Source organism: Thunnus thynnus, chromosome 5, assembly GCF_963924715.1.
Source record: "Thunnus thynnus chromosome 5, fThuThy2.1, whole genome shotgun sequence".
NCBI classification, from domain to species: Eukaryota; Metazoa; Chordata; class Actinopteri; order Scombriformes; family Scombridae; genus Thunnus; species Thunnus thynnus.
Window position 1 is genome coordinate 20,954,449 of NC_089521.1, and position 17,016 is coordinate 20,971,464.

At 40.1% G+C, this 17,016-nt stretch overlaps 1 protein-coding gene across 3 annotated transcripts in view; it reads left to right on the forward strand.

Moving 5' to 3' along the window:
• The window catches only part of ano3 (anoctamin 3), a 33,089-nt gene extending 17,238 nt beyond the window's left edge, over positions 1-15,851 (forward strand). For all 3 annotated transcript variants that reach the window (XM_067589961.1, XM_067589962.1, XM_067589963.1), the window contains 19 exons: positions 381-515; positions 1,070-1,176; positions 2,427-2,482; positions 3,074-3,195; positions 5,983-6,117; positions 6,226-6,322; positions 7,250-7,310; positions 8,998-9,080; positions 9,260-9,400; positions 9,800-9,964; positions 10,187-10,223; positions 10,335-10,446; positions 10,744-10,801; positions 11,082-11,179; positions 11,472-11,626; positions 11,787-11,939; positions 12,716-12,866; positions 12,956-13,142; positions 13,684-15,851. In XM_067589961.1, coding sequence (XP_067446062.1) covers positions 381-515; positions 1,070-1,176; positions 2,427-2,482; positions 3,074-3,195; positions 5,983-6,117; positions 6,226-6,322; positions 7,250-7,310; positions 8,998-9,080; positions 9,260-9,400; positions 9,800-9,964; positions 10,187-10,223; positions 10,335-10,446; positions 10,744-10,801; positions 11,082-11,179; positions 11,472-11,626; positions 11,787-11,939; positions 12,716-12,866; positions 12,956-13,142; positions 13,684-13,866 — 2,236 coding nt within the window. In that variant the 3' untranslated portion in view covers positions 13,867-15,851. The remainder of the gene's footprint in view (positions 1-380; positions 516-1,069; positions 1,177-2,426; positions 2,483-3,073; positions 3,196-5,982; positions 6,118-6,225; positions 6,323-7,249; positions 7,311-8,997; positions 9,081-9,259; positions 9,401-9,799; positions 9,965-10,186; positions 10,224-10,334; positions 10,447-10,743; positions 10,802-11,081; positions 11,180-11,471; positions 11,627-11,786; positions 11,940-12,715; positions 12,867-12,955; positions 13,143-13,683) is intronic.
• The last annotated feature ends 1,165 nt before the right edge of the window (positions 15,852-17,016 follow it).

Sequence of the window (17,016 nt, forward strand, 5' to 3'; positions counted from 1 at the left end):
GTGATATAATTTAGCTTATTTGTAGAGTTATGAATAGGAAACCAATACAAAGCAATAGACTTGGTCCTTAAATTATGACTGTAGCCTGCTGTGAAAAAAAATCGGATTTACTGACTTGTTTTTCTGTTGTCCTGGATCAGTAACTCCATGGCTCCTGAGTCATAAAAAAGTGAAAATGAAAAACGATGGGGTGATGCCTGAAATACGTGGTTGTGTACCAGTGCATGTGTATGTAAACGTGTCTTTAGTTGGGGTGAGGTGGTGCAAGGTTGTCAGGGTTGTGTTAGGGGAAAAAGTTAAGAGCCACTGTACTATATCAAAGAAAACAATCTTCATGTTAATCTGTGCCGTTAATCCTGTCTCACTGTGTGTCCGTGCAGCAGGTTTCATCTGAGATGTCGTCAGATAAAAAGCTGGCTTCCCAGAAATCCCATGAAGCTAGACAAAGAGGCCTTGCCTGACCTGGAGGAAACCGACTGCTACACAGCCCCCTTCAGCAGAGCACGCATGCATCAGTAAGGAGGACACATACATATAGTTATTCATACATGCAGGCCGCCACAGATACTCAGTATTTGGATCAGTAGTGTTTTACGCGACTCTGTATCCCCAGTTTGCGTCTGATCTCTAGTGATGAATTTAGAAACCAGGAGATGAAATTTGCACTATGAAGTCTTGTATATTTTATAGCTTTGAGCCAGAACTCAGAACGGTAAAGACAAGTTGATCATAAATAAGATATTTAAACACAGCAGCAGATGTCCATTAAATAATTAGATTTCTCCCTCATTCCTTCCTGTTTTCATTTTTAAAGCTTCTCTTTGATGAAAGCCATCATCTAATCTCATTGTCAGTGAAATTGTTTCCACTTTTCCTCTGCTTGTCAGCTGTGATGTTTTTTTTGGAAATAACGATGCTGGAGTGAAGACAAACTTAACTGCATGAATTGAGTTTTAATGAACTTCCCATTTTTACTGGATCAGCTCCCATTAACGGCCTTGACTGGATGATGTTGATATACTGTTACATGACGAATGACTCAAGGAGTGTGCTGATATTTTCCTCTCAGCTTCACTATCAACAACAGAGAGAGCTTCTTCTCCAATTCCACCAGAAGCAGAATAGTCCATCATGTCCTGCAGCGCACTAAGTATGAGGACGGAAAATCAAAGATGGGTATGGCATGGTATTCGCTTTTACCTCTCTGTGCTCCTCGCATACTAAATAATATCTCTAGCAGGGGATTCCCACGCTCATTTATATCTAAAAATGTACATATATCCACTATAAATACCTATTTAAGACAATTTATTCATAGAAAGAGGTCAGACTCTACATATTTTATATACAGGCAAAAAGAAAATGTAATGTAATGGCTTTATTAAGCAGCAACTTTAGTATTAAACTTTACAGAATCAGCCCTAAATAATAAATACCAATTAGTGAAAAAGGAACAAAGGACATGCAGTAATTTCAATAAAACATATAGACAATTCTGTCTTTGTGTTTTTCTGCCTATTAGTTGTGTTTGTTATGTCACTATTAAAAACATTAGAGGCAGTAGTGAAAGAGACTTTTTAGATTTAGCTGTTATTTTGATGTCAGAGTGATAGCAGGGTAGAGGGGAGAATTATGTCTTTGTTGTTTTGCTGTGGGATGATTAAAATGTGGGCTGCCGCTGAGCTGTTGGTATCGTCCAACATGTGGCTGATCCCTCCTTTCCTCTCCTTCTGGCTGTTTTTTTGTTTTTTTTTTGTTGTTGTTTTTTTGGTATCAGCAGCTAACTCTCCGTCCACTCCCACTCTGCTATTTTGTCTGACTGCTGCTGACATGTTTTGCTGATTAAAGTTTCACCTTGAAGGGCTTGGACGGATTTCACATTAATATTTTAATACTGTTGACCACTCTACTTTCCAACAAATTAGATGAGCTCCACCACAAGAGTGGAAAATCCTTCTCAAATCCGCCCCTCCCTGCTCCTGCTCTCCCTATCTACCGTTTCAGTCGAAGGGATGACAATGCAAATGAATGTGAAAAATAACATTTCAATCATTACCACTTCGCTCAGTACCTGCAGCCAATAATGTTAGAAGCAATTCAGTCATTTAATTGTGATTTAGAAAATAATTTACAACCTGCATAAATGATGGGCACAAAGTAATCCAGCAGGGTTTTTTTCAAGTCCCGGCAGCTATTTAAAATTCTTACCTGAGTGTTTTAAAGCCTCTAATGCACTTGTCTAATGCAGCTTGTCAGTTACATAATGCAGTAAATTGTTTTGACTGTAGAAGAATGGGTTTAAATGAGTCTGACACTGGACTCATCTCTCAATTATGACTGCAACTGAATTTTTAATGTGTTGTCCTTATGCTAGTCTAGCTGTTATATGTGCATCTTTTGACATGGTATGCTTTATTCTACTCTAGGTATCAACCGATTATTGGGCAACAACACATATGAAGCTGCATTTCCTCCACATGAGGTAAGAGGATTTTTATTTGACAGATAAAAATTGAATTTGGACCCTTTCCTTATGCAGCATGCAAAAATTAGAAGCTAGAGAGAAGACTTTAAGTGGACAATCCTTTATTGAACAGGCCTGGAGAAAATTTAGACGAAGTTCTGAGAAATACAGGGGCGTACAAAAGTTATATAGCATGCTTGCACCTTTTTCCCTCCACCAATAACATTTTAGATACTGTCTCTTGTCTATATTTGGTTGAACACCTGGTCAAAACTGGTAAAAAAAAACAAAAAACAGATGTGTTGGAGATAGGAAAAAGACACACAAAGCCTGAAAATGAAAGCCCCCTTTAACTATGTGGTACGTGTGTATTGATCACCCTCAGGAAGACTTACAACTGTGTGCTGGCCCCACGTCCACAATTTGCACCAAGAAGGGAGAATAGCACACAGGCCTCATAAATTCCTGAATGCCCAGTGTCTTATCAAGATTGAACTTGCTTGTTATTTTCCAAACCTTTCCATCATCATTTGTGCTGAAAAGCTGCAAACTGTCAAACTTCACAGCTTCTCCTGTAATGTGGATGGCTCTGCTCTTTTGTCTTGTCAGGGCGGGTACAAGAGCAGACATCCTATCAAGACGCACGGTGCCGAGAACCACAGGCACCTTCTGTATGAGCGCTGGGCTCGCTGGGGAATCTGGTACAAATACCAGCCTCTGGACCTCATCAGGTAATCAGCGTCAGAGCAGGTGACACAGCGTCATGAGCTGTTTTGGGATGTTTGCATGAGCACTAGTGTCCTGGTTGTGAACCTCATTCTGTCTTTAATCATATTCAAGATGTTTTAAAGTTTAAATAGAACATAGAGTAACCCAGTTGTTAGTCTCCTTGTGTGCACTGCCTCATTATAAAGTTGGCCAGGTTCTTATCAGTCTTCTGTGTGAACAGGCTCGTTTATCATTCCTCGACAACCTCTATGTCTGTTATTTCTGAACTGATTATTTTTAACAGTTGAGTATGAACCCACTTTGGTTTACAACTGTTTTGCACTGTTGCATTTTAGCACTGTCTGCTGTCTTTTCTGTTCTCATGTCACAAGTAAAGGAAGACGAGAGTGACAACTGATTCTCTATGTACCCTCAACTTTGACCACATCGAACTCATTTCTACCAACAACATTATCATCATTTTTTTTACTTGCGTAATGGTTTGACATACTGGAAATTGTGCTTATTAACTTTTTTTGCAGAAATTTAGATAAGGAGCATATCACTCTCAAGTCTGAGTGAGTATGGAGCTAGAGCCAGGAGGCAACTAGCTTAGTTTAGCATGACAGGACGATAGATTCATAGACAGGAAGCGAGAGGAACTCCCTCTAAAATCACAAATTGTCATTTTAACATTTTAATGTGTTTGTACAGATTAAACAAACAAGATACAACATGTAAATTAGTGAGTTTTAGAGGTGCTAGTAGGCAGATTTTTGAACCTTGGAGACAGCCGGGCTAGCTGTTACAGTTTTTTATGATAAGCCAATCTAATTGTCCCTTAGCTGCTCCATAACACACAGACACGAGAGTGTTATCAATCTCCTGCTCTAACACTTGCCAAGAAAGTGTATTTTCCAAAATATCAAACTGTCAAACTCAAGTTTCTGGTTTATTTTGGAACACTGCAGTGACCACATTCAGGAAACTGAGGATATTCAGATTATTTACTGTTTGCATTTGTAATCATCAAAACCCAGTAGGGTTATGAAATATGACAATATATAACCAGTGACGTTCAAAGAGAAATTTGTGTCATCTCAGGGGTAATACTTTACTTTAAGGCCCCCTATTTAGCATTTATAAACAGTATATAAACAGTTAATAAGTGGTTTTTAATACAATTTAATGCAGTTTTTAGCAGATAAAGAGTACGAGTCAAAAGTTTGGACACACTTTCCCATTCCCTTGAATGTCAAAGTGTGTCCAAACTTTTGACTGGTGCTTTAAGTGTTAATTAATGTATTTGTCAACAACTTTAACTCCCATCCATGCATAGCGGCTGAAATATAACCAGATTCTGAAATGTTACCAATATCTCTGGTTGTATTGTGAGTTATGTTGCAAATCAATAAGCAAAACTGATTTTAGCATTAATCTAACAAAGTACATTGATTTTTCATGTGTTTAATTCACTGATTTATCAGATTTTCTAATCTGGCTAATTTATCTACATGTTATAATAGTTTCTCAATTGAATTTTCTAGACATTATATCCCAATGTATGTGTTACTGTACATATTCTGTAATGGTAGATTTTATTCATATAATTGACTACGTTTACCTACACAAAATATTCCGGTTTTAGCCCTTATTCTGAAAAAGACAATATTCCAACCAAGCTGTTTACATGGCTAATGAAAATGAATATTCCACCTATATTCCTGCTTACATGCAGAGGGTTTTCAGGGTTTCCGTCTGCTCCAGTGGGAACGAGAATCACAAGATCTCCGCAGGCAGATAAGTAAACCAGCGAGTTGAATTACATTAGTGAGCTGCTGCCTGACATTTATAAGTGATATTGATATGACTGATATTATAAATTTATAGTTACAGGCACATCTAGTACCTAAGTTGTCCCCGATGTTTGCTATGCTGCTGAGTGTTTTGCTGCATCACACCGAGTCGTCACCGTCAGTCCGTGGCTTCATGTCAACATAATAACCAAACCCCTCCATCCCTGTCGAGAGGAAGGCACACTCTGTTTTTCCAGCCGGCATTGAATAGCTCTCCACTCTCCTCTGTCTGCCTTCTCCATATGTCATTTTGCCTGCACAGGGGTAAACAGGCAAGAGACCTTGTGTCACAAACTGTGGTAAAAACCCCATTTGAGACACATATTCCCGAATGCGCTGTATACATGTCCAAAGAATGCTCCTAAAACCAGAATCATATCGGCATATCCTGCATGTCTTAATCGGAAAATGCTACATTTGGAATTAGGCCTAATTCTGAATATTCAAACAGAATAGACTGTTTACATATTGTGACAGTCGGAATAATAGTGGAATATTAGTGTGCATGTAAATGTAGTCAATGATAGAGATCCCATCTGCGTATAAGCACTTATTCTGGTTTGAGAAACCATGTAAATGTACATAATTAAGACTTGTTGATACTCTTCTTCTCGGCCATGTTGCTGATACCATGTTGCGTACACTCCTGGGAGTTACTGGATACCGGTAATTGCTACTGAACGGCTTCACCGGAGCAGTTGTAAAATAAGTGTCTTGCTCAAGGGCACCTTGACAGCTGTGGTTTAGGAAGCACAGGGAGTTATTGATTCATTTCCTACCACAGCATTATGCTGAATGACCTTTAAGTCCAGCAGCCTCCCTATCCATTAGGCCACCACGACCACCTCACAGTACATTATCACACCCGCAACGTCACTTTTAATGAATCAATGAACATAAATGACGATTTTAAATTAACAGTTGACACCTTTGACCTCTCTGTCTCTCTCTCAGGCGGTACTTTGGTGAGAAAATCGGTCTTTACTTTGCGTGGTTGGGCTGGTACACCGGCATGTTGATCCCTGCTGCCCTGGTTGGTGTTTTTGTCTTCCTCTATGGCCTCTTCACCATGGACTCAAGCCAAGTCAGGTCAGTTCACACAACCTGCATACCGTACGAAGATAGTGCACATACTCTGTTGCATTGAAATGAATGTAAGTCATCATTTAAAACACTCTTGATTCATTGCCTCATCAGCAAAGAGATTTGTGAAGCCAATACTACCATCATGTGTCCAATGTGTGAGGAAAACTGCGAGCCGTGGACACTGAGTGACAGTTGTGTCTATGCAAAGGTCAGTGCAGCTCTGATATTCACCTGTAGTCTCATATTTACAGTATGTTAGACTTTCTCATTAGAGACTGGTCAAGTTGTCATTTGACTTTGGGTGTTTTTTTGGGTATATTAAATTGAATAATGTTTCTGAAACCTGTTTAATTCAGCTTTTTATTGAAAATATTTAAACCAAAATCAAAAGTGCTTATTTTCTTTCTTGATAAGATTGATAAGCTAAGAAGAGAAGACAAGATAAGAAGTTAAATCTCTTATATTTGTCTGTTAAGTATGAAGATACAGCCAGGAGATGCTTGTATTAGCATAAAGATTGGAAATAGGGGGAAACAGCTAGCCTGGCTCTGTCCAAAAGTAACAAAATACACCAACCAGCACCTCACTAACACATTATCCATACAAAACCAAAATGTGAAAATGACCCATTGTGGTTTCACGGGGGGTTAGGAAGTCACTGCGCCTGGCCAAGAGGTCTCACACAAATTCCCTTGAAATCCACAGTTTGTTCTTCTTATACTTTGGTTTTCATATGGATTAAATACACAAGATATATTGTGTTCATTTGTGTGCTGATAGGATTGTGTCACTTTTGAAGCTGTTCCCCTCTTTTTCCTGTCTTTGTGCTAAGCTAAGCTAACCACCTGCTGGTTGTAGCTTCATATTTACTATACAGACATGAAAGTGGTATCAAAGTATCAGTCATCTATCTCTCTGCAAGAATTCCCAAAAATGTCAAACTATTCCTTTAAGAAATATCCCAAAGTCGTGGATGAGAAGCTCTAAAGTATGTAGCAGATTATCACAAAGTCATGAAGTGTTATTTGAAAAAAAGTGAAAAGAAAATATGTCAAAATAATAAATCTGTTTCATCAGTGAAGCCACTATTTCTGGAAGCACTACACTTTCAGAGCAGCCTTTCATGTGTTTCTAGGTGACCCGTCTGTTTGACAACGGCGGCACTGTGTTCTTTGCTATCTTTATGGCTATTTGGGGTAAGTGGAGGCTGTTTATGTTTGTTCATTTTTATGAGTTTGAGAATGCTTATATTACATGAAATATGTTCTCCTCTTGATACAAACCCTCCTGGAATTCAAATCTATTTATACAGTAGTGCTCTTGCTTCCACTCTCTACTCAACTCCTCCAAACACATTAAGCTTTCCACCTGAGAATTCAACATGGTACACACTCACTGCAGTGCAAACACATGAGATCTTCACACTGTAATACATTCGTCAGCGAATAAATCATGGTCAGGTTTCTCAGATTCACTGTATGCACTTACACTGCCAGTTCTGTCTTGGTGTAATTAGTCAGATAATTAAACATTTCTCCAGAGGGAGATAGTATCATTCAGCTTTCAGGGTTGTAGAATTACACCATGATAGTGGGTTATTACAGCTATGTTTCTACAACTTGTAATGTATACTTTGAGCGTTACTCTGCAAGGTCTTGGCCCAGATCCATCTTTCTGCCAGCGTGGTAAATAATCACCTGTGCCAGAAGGGAACACTTGACACATTGTGTTCTGTGTTTGGGGTAAATGAAGGCCAAAGAGATCCAGAGAGCCAGGGGAAGTCCGGTCTCGCTGACAGTGGTCTGCAGCTCTCAATCCTGCATGAAGGCTTTTGGCAATTTGGACCAAAGTAGCAGTGTTGTGCCACTGAGTGCATTCTGGGTCTGCTGAGTGTGTGTGTGTGTGTGTGTGTGTGTGTGAGAGAGACAGAGATGAAAAATTGGTTAGCCCAAGGGACCGAATGTAGGCATCTGAAAAGGCGGCTTTTCTCTCTCTTTAAACAAAAGTGGGTCATGCTATATTAAACTTCAACATCTTTAACAGCAGTGAAAGTTGTTCTGACTGAGGTTTCACATTCTAGTGCTTTTTCAGGCTATTATTCCTTTCCCAAATGTATCTTTATCACTTGAATCATTTTGTTTTCACTTAAATGTATTACACACAAAAAAAAACACATAATGCATAACAGAAACACATACAAATAAGAGCTCTGTGATAATGTATATAATAATAATGTCCGTTGTTTTGCTACAATATCACACATGATGACCAAAGGACTGAATCAGTAGTGTAATGTTACTGTGTGCTGTCCATTTTACATCATATACTGTATCATAATACTGTTCTTTTCCTCTGACTTTGAGGTCCATCCATCACTGTCTCTGCGCTAATGCTACTGGGACAAATTCTTTTCACATATATTGAAGTACATTTATGATGCCTCTGAGAGGTACATGCCATGCAGCATTTATAAAATCCTTTTTTTTCTGGTGTTATGCATCTGAAAGAATACACAAAAAGTCTTGATGGAAAAAAAGATACAGTCCAGAACAAAGGAAACAGTGCCCCCAGACTGAATTCTGCCAACAGAAAGCTTTACTTTTGAAGATACAATTTTGGGCGCAAGTAAAGCCTGTTTGCTGTTGCCACGTTTCCTTAACTTCACCCCAAAATGAAGTAGTGTGTGAACTGATGGCTGTGATCAGCTTCAATAACAGGTCACACACGTCACTGCAGCCTGTATTTCACTCAGGATGTCTGACTGTGATGTGTTGTTTGGCTCTCCAGTATACAGCCCCCTGCAGTCACATAATTATCAATCAGACTTTATATTACATATTAAAGTTGATCAATAATGTGATTGATTCCCGATCCCCGCTGCAGCCACAGTATTCCTTGAGTTCTGGAAACGGAGGAGGGCAGAACTGACTTACGACTGGGATCTCATTGATTGGGAGGAGGAAGAGGTAAGTCAGCAATATCCTCAGACAGATCAGGTTTGATTTCATTTCATTGCCTCATATAATATCTGCCTTTGTTCATGCACTACGTCTTCTAAATTTGACACCGCTTACATGATATTGCCTGATCATGTAGAAGCGGCTGTAGTTCAATAGTTCATACAGGATTATGTGTTGTTAATCAGGAGGAGCTGAGGCCTCAATTTGAAGCCAAGTACTCCAGGATGGAGAGAGTCAACCCCATCTCTGGCAAGCCTGAGCCTTTTCAGCCCTTCTCAGACAAACTCAGCCGGCTCATGGTGTCTGTGTCCGGAATATTCTTCATGGTAAACCCTTTGATCTTTGAATAATCTGCCCTTTTGGGATTCAGGCTCAGAGAGAGATCTAGTTATTTTTTGTGCCACCTCTAGAGTGGTGTGATGTGCCAGTTGTGGCGTATCATCTCCCCCTTCTGGACAAATGTTGTACTTAGATGAAATAGTGGATTTGGCCTCTCTGGTGCCCTAATTTATCCTGTTTTTGATTAATTTTTTTGATTATCTGTATTGTGAATTGCTTCTTAGTCAATAGGTTGTTATTTTTATACCGTACAAGTGTTTACTATAAGATAAGATAAAACCTCTGCAGCCTAAACTCAAGTGTTCTTAAGCACAGTGCTCACCACAGTTTTTAAACTCGTATATCATCCCCTCCTCTGTGCTGCCTTCTCCCTCATCTTCGCATAGATTTCCCTTGTTCTGACAGCCGTGTTTGCTGTGGTGGTTTTCCGTCTCATCGCGATGGAGAAGTTTGCTTCCTTCAACTGGTATTTTGTGAGGAAGAACTGGCAGTTTGCCACCTCTGGCACTGGTGTCTGCATCAACTTTGTGATCATCATGTCTCTCAATGTGGTGGGTGTCTGAACAAGCATCATCTGGCTCGTTTACATATTCTGTCCAATGAATGTTTCATGAAACATTTATTTAGAACTTTGTTCCAGGAACTATCACATCCACAGCCAAAAAGATATACGGTTTTCATCTGTTGAGATTCCTGTTTGCACTTTGCCTCTCATTACACTCACTCCCACTTACCTTCCCTTTTGATGCTTATGAGTACTATCTTCTCATCAGGTGTATGAAAAGGTGGCTTATCTGCTGACAAATTTAGGTAAGCACTGCCAACATGCTGCATGCATTTCATTCCATCATTATCTCTTGCTTCTCAGATGGTTGGCAAACATTTATTTTCTCCCTCGTCCATCCTTTTCTCCCCCTTCAGAGCACCCACGGACGGAGTCTGAGTGGGAGAACAGCTTTGCTCTGAAGATGTTCCTGTTCCAGTTTGTAAATCTGAACAGTTCCACGTTCTACATCGCTTTCTTTCTCGGGAGGTAGGCCAGCTGCCATGAACACTACAGTTCTTGTTTACAGTGAATTTAATGAGGGATCATGCAAAGATGTCTTATTTCAACCTCCCATGTCATGACATCTGCCAAGACTCCTTCCCTTTCCCTCCTCAGTGTATACCTCATGTGTCAGCATTTGTAAAATACTGCCTTGCTTAGAAATGTGACCAAGCTGTAGGTTTATTGGACATAATTAGCATCTTTAAGTGTGTTTTTTTCCTGCTTTATAAGCTTTTCTATGATTGAATTTGCCGCTAATGTTGCCAATCTCAATCTGTTCAGGTTTGCTGGCAGGCCTGGAAAATACAATAAACTCTTTAATCGATGGAGACTGGAGGAGGTGAGTGCAATTAGGCATTACTATAAGTGGGTAATTATTTCAGCAATGACTTCTGTTTTAAGATATATTTAGAATCTTCAAGTAATTCATCTTTCTAATGATCCGCCTGTATTTGACTATGCGAACCATTAATCTCCCACATAATTACTAGGATTTTCAATTTTAATGATCAAAAAACAGAATGGGATAAAGTGTGTCCTAAGATTTGCTCAGGGCTTTGAATTATTGGGCATGAAATATGGATGTTACAGTATTTTTTATTTAAATGTTTTTTCCTCAGTGTCACCCGAGCGGCTGTTTGATTGATCTGTGCTTGCAAATGGGAGTCATCATGTTCTTCAAACAAATCTGGAACAACTTCATGGAGCTCGGTTATCCGTAAGTAATATGAAATTATAATATTGTGGTTCTTTCTCTGAAAAACATTATAAATTCCATATTCAATCATTAATGCTGCAAATTCAAGTGACTGGCATTTTACAAACCTTATGTAATTTCTGTATAGTTTTTTTTGTCCTCGTCACTCATTACCATATGAAAAGGCTTTTCTCCTGGAGAAACACATCAAATCCTCTTGTGCGGGGCTTAGTAAAAGGGTTCCTGCAGCGCACAGTGCATTGTCAGAAATAATTACTTTGATCTGACAGTTAGCTACTTACTATACTTTCAGTTTGCTGCAGAACTGGTGGTCTCGTAGGAAGATGAAGAAAGGAGGTGGTGGAGGTCTGAATGTAGAGAATAAAAGCCAGCTTCCACAGTGGGACAAAGACTGGAATTTGCAGCCGATGAACGCTCACGGGCTGGTGGACGAATACCTCGAAATGGGTAAAACATTATGCTCCTTTGAAGTTGTTTTTGACATTTTGACTTTACCTGAAGCAGAAAGGAATCCATGTAAATCGTGGCTGACTCGCTGACATTGTTTGTGCCAGTGTTTCAGACGTACATCCTCTGAAGTTCATCCAAACCATTCTTTCCTCTGCAGTTCTGCAGTTTGGCTTCACCACCATCTTTGTAGCGGCATTCCCGTTGGCTCCCCTTCTGGCTCTGCTCAACAACATCATTGAGATTCGTCTTGACGCCTACAAGTTTGTCACTCAGTGGAGGAGACCCATGCCTGCCCGAGCCACTGACATAGGTCAGCTTGACCTCTGAACACCCCTCACACATCCTCAGTGCCTCTCACACAGTGTTTTTTTCTATTTTTGGATCCAAGCCACATTGTTCCAACAGTAAAATGTTGCGGAAACCACAAATTTTCCATCCTATGGAGATAGATGTGTTTCCATATGCTATGCTTCTGTAGTGCCATATGTTGCACCTCAGATCCCACCAGCCCATATGATTACAAACACCACCCTCCAACTGCCATGTAATATATGACTAAATGTGTCTTGTGGCATGTTGCCCTTTAATTAAAGGAAAAATCCACCCTGAAATATTTAGAAATTCCTCAGCTGTAATGATCATATTATGTGTCAGTCGCAAAGAATCAAAGAGCAAAGTGTCTTTGTAGGTTTAGCATTTAAAGATGGCATTTACAGATCATACAGAGAATAATGAAGACAGGCAGAGAGACATTTCTTTTCCTGTCTGAAGCCTTAATCGACCGTAATGTAATGCAGTGACATCACAGAATACTCCCTGGAATGTGCTAAATCTCACAAATAAGTGTCTCATGACGTTAGTGGGGTTTGAAAGGGCAGAATTTTCCTTTTAAGTTATGATCTTTATCCTGATGCACTTGAATGTGTCACCAATAAAATCTTTAGTGAGCCACATAGAACAAAAGTTACACTTGTACTTTGTACTTTGTAAAGACATGCAGGTTTATAGATCACTCATTCTTCTGTCTTTTTTACACAGCTTTAAAGTACTGAAAATGTGTATTTTTTTCTCTGTCTTGGCTTTCAGGTATCTGGCACGGGATTCTCGAAGGTATCGGCGTGTTGGCAGTCATCACCAACGCCTTCGTCATTGCCATCACCTCAGACTACATCCCCCGCTTTGTTTACGCCTTCAAATATGGTCCATGTGTAGACAAGGGACACCACCATCAGGATAAGTAAGCTATAAAATCAACATGGAAGCACTAAATATATCCGGTAGAGTGTGCTTGTGTTGTGGACTGAAAGCTTCTCTTTTTGCTCGCAGGTGTTTGCGAGGCTACATGAACAGCAGCCTGTCTGTGTTTGACATGGGCGAGTTGAACAGCAACCAGTCTAGATACTGCAGGTACAGAGACTACAGAGCACCGCCCTGGAGCACGGTGCCCTACGAGTTCACCCTTCAGTTCTGGCACGTCTTGGCTGCCAGGCTGGCCTTCATTATTGTATTTGAGGTCTGTCAGCTCTTCGCATTCATTTTCTTTTGTGTGTGTACCAGAAAGGCAAGCAGCTAATCCCTGTATGTCTCCTCAGGTCTGTGTATTTGCAGAATTTTCTGTAGATTTATTTGTTGTTTTTCTTTTGAATTTTAATCATTTATGTACTATTATTGTTAAATGACAACCTCACAAGCCAGTTTTAGTTATTTCCATACTTCAATAGAAGGATTATGTCCTCCTGCAGTAGGCTGAGAAATCTCAACCACTTCTACCACAGCCCACAAAATAAACTTAATTTACATGGAGGTCCAGCTGAAAAAATATGTTTCCTCTCTCCTCGTGAAAAGGAGAAGCAAGATTTTCACCTGACAATAGTGAGAAAAAGTGACATACAGTATATCTATAAAACAGTGTAGGACTTATAAAGTACTTTAGTGGAATTCACACAGCGATTACCTTTGCATGCTCAGTGAATTATGCAGCAAATACTGGAAACTAAAGTGAAGTGCGTGAGCTCTCTAGAAAGTAACTAATAAATGATTCATGCTTTCCACAGCACCTGGTGTTTGGGATTAAGTCCTTCATTGCGTACCTCATCCCGGACATGCCAAAGGATCTCTGCGATCGTATGAGGAGGGAAAAGTACCTGATGCAAGAGATGATGTACGAAGCAGAGCTGGAGCACCTGCAGAAGGAGAGGAAGAAGAACGGACGGCGTTATCACCACGAGTGGCCTTAGCTTAACCAACACATCTCCACTACACGCCGCACAGCCCTCAACACACAGGCACTGCCTCCCCTGCCTGCTTATTTATGTATTTTAGCTTTGAGAGTCTAGCTTCACTCAGCTGATTCTGTACACCAAAGACACCCTCTTCAGTAATGAGATCCTCCCCCCCAAACCTGTCTGGCTTCAGCCCAAGCTCTAATCCTGACCGCTCCCTGGCCATCTGCTCCACGTCCAGTGTTTCTGCTACTCTTGGATTCTGACTCTGACCCTTTCCGTCCCATCCTGCCCCGATCCCTCACCTGGCTTCACCCAGCAGGTTGCCCTTTGGTCTATGCTTGTGTCATGGCTTCACTGGGGAAACGTGTGCAATTGTAATGTTTACTATGCAGATCAAGGGCTGCAGATTACCACTCACCTTCGTCACCCATCCTGCACTCTGTGTGGCAGCTAGCACTCTGCTTTGACTCTCCAGTCTGATGCAGCTCGCAGCATGGCCATGTTTATTCTCCTATGAGCATCAGCAGAGACACTGTTTTAACGGTTATGTGACAGAGCTACTGTACTGTGGCTTTTAATAGCGTTTCTCGTTGCAAAAGTGATTCTGGTGATGTGGCTACCAAATACAACAGACAGTGTTCACGCAAAGCGACTGTATATTGCCCTCGAAGCATGCTGATTAATATTTGCAGCCATTTTGTAGACTGCAAAGAAAAAAAAAAACAAATGAAAACAACAGCACTCATTATGGAGGATGTTAGCATCCATTCAGTACATTTGACAAAGAATTCTCTGTGAAACCATATAAAGTGCATGGTAATATTGTTTTGTACCTTTTGATAGAAAAAGACCCCGTCTTGATGCCTGGTTCACGTGTGTCTGTACTCAGTGTGAGCTGTGTGTTAATCTGTCTGTGATACTGCTGAGCTTGACTGTCCTGAGTTGAGGAAATGTGAACTTAGTTGCGATTTGATTGTGCCTACAGTTGTGCCCACCACAATTGTGTCACCAACATCACGTGTGCCTGTTTGTGCTGCACGTGCTTTTTCAAGTGCAAGAAATATTCTCTCTCCTTGTCCTGTTGTCTGATCTGCTGTAAACTCTCTGAACTCTCCTGTACGGATTTGTTTTGGATGTGAGTCACACCGCAGTACCTACTCCGGTCTCAGCTAATGGCCCTGAAACACGTCGACGGTATATGTTGTAACGTGACTCCCATCATGAACAATGTATACACTCGCACGCAGGAGCCGCAAATCTGCTCTTCCGTTCTGCGCTCGCAGCCTGTTTTTCATTTGCTGTTGGAAGCTCTGAAGCGTGGTTGAAACTTGGATCACTTAGACATACCTGTGGCTTGGATGTTCAGTTTGCAAAGAACATCCATCCACTGTTCCTCAGTCACAGAGCATATTAACATAGTCACACTTCACTTCTAGTCCTTTAGCACACAGCAGTCAGCTGCGGTTTCGGCTGCATTCTGACCTTTGTCGATGTAAAATTGAGAATTTTGGTTGCAGAGCCGAGACATTGCCTTTCATTGTGGCCAGTTCTGATGTCGTGGATTAGAGCAGCATGTTTTTTTGCCCAATGAGAACTCAGGAAAACAGGCAGCATGAGCGACACATCCATCTGTGAGGCCGAGTCAGAACCATTTCCTGTTCCATTCATGTTGAGATGGAGAGTTATGGAGTGTGTAGAGTGAAAAGTGTTGATGAGGCGGTTTTGGTGGGTGATGATGAGAACGTTAATGTTGGTACAGGTCATGTTGATCATATGATGGTAAATAAGATTCCAAGTTAACCATATTATGCACATTATGTGTGAAAGTTAGACGAATCTAACAAATGAAGGTGAAGAATATCACTATCCTGAATGCATTGCACAACACTGAATAACTTATTCTACATTTTACATAATTTAAAATGTGTTGACTGATTTATTGATTTCTTTTGCTGTTCTTGTATATACATTAAAAGTGATGTTTTTGATACTTTTTATTTTGTGCTACCGGAGTTCACCTGTTTTCACCCTCAGATAGACAATGTCGCATCCACATTTCTCAGGTGTCTTCTGAATGTTTGCAGATGATCAACTTTTTATCATATTTTCTAAAATGCAATCAAAGTTATCCTGCATTTTTAGACATATATATTTTTGCACTGCAGTGCATTTGCATGAGTATAATGCACACTCACAGTTTAAAGCATGTTTTTTTTTTCTGCATATTCACACAGTATGTTATAGCAGATACAATTATACAATTCATTATGGAGACGTATGATGCCGGCTGTTAGTTAAAAAATAATGATGCTATCAGGTCATAATGTTCAATCTAATAATTCATAATCAAGCCATTTGTCTCCTTTGATTGACAAGAGAGTGAGAGATACTTGTTTTTAAATATTATTCCAATACGTAAGAAACTAGTCCAGGTCTTCAGATATCTTCCCTGCTATGTGAACATTGAAAATCTATGCATGTTGTTATCCTTGAGTGCTACATTTATTTTGAACAGATGCAGATGTAAATGTACTGGTACATTCGTACTGTAGAGTATGCATGACTTAACACCTGCTTTGAGCAGAGCTAACTTCTGTAAAGTTGTTAACAGCGTCTGAAACATATCACCCCTCCTTTTTTCAGTGTTGGCATATGTTTCCCGATGTGGCAGAGTTTTATACTGTAAGAGCATTTTCTAAATAATAGCTCGAATTCTAGACTGATAAATATAATCCGTCCTCAACAGAATTTCAAGGAGAGCCTGATAAAACAAAACGTGCAAATCCTCAGACTTGCTTGTTTGAACACTCAACCGGGAATTAGAATTATGTTTACCCCCTAACATCTGACGTGTTTAATCTAATAGGATAGAGATAATAGGGGTAGTTTTATGAATGAATCAGGTGACCTTTGATGTTTGACTTGCCCAGCTACTAACAGTTTTCAGACAGATCTTTCTCCTGTTATTTTCTCTTCTCTGAGAACATCAGTTCACCTTCTCACAAATACAAATGCTGCACAGTGGTGGAAAGATGTTCCTCATGCCTTCTACTGTTGGCAATAGCACAATATGGGTATTGTATAATAAGTAATAATGGCATGACCTTGCACATCTTTGAAAATATTAGCAGTCTAGTGGGGGATTAAGCTTTCTGTTCTATG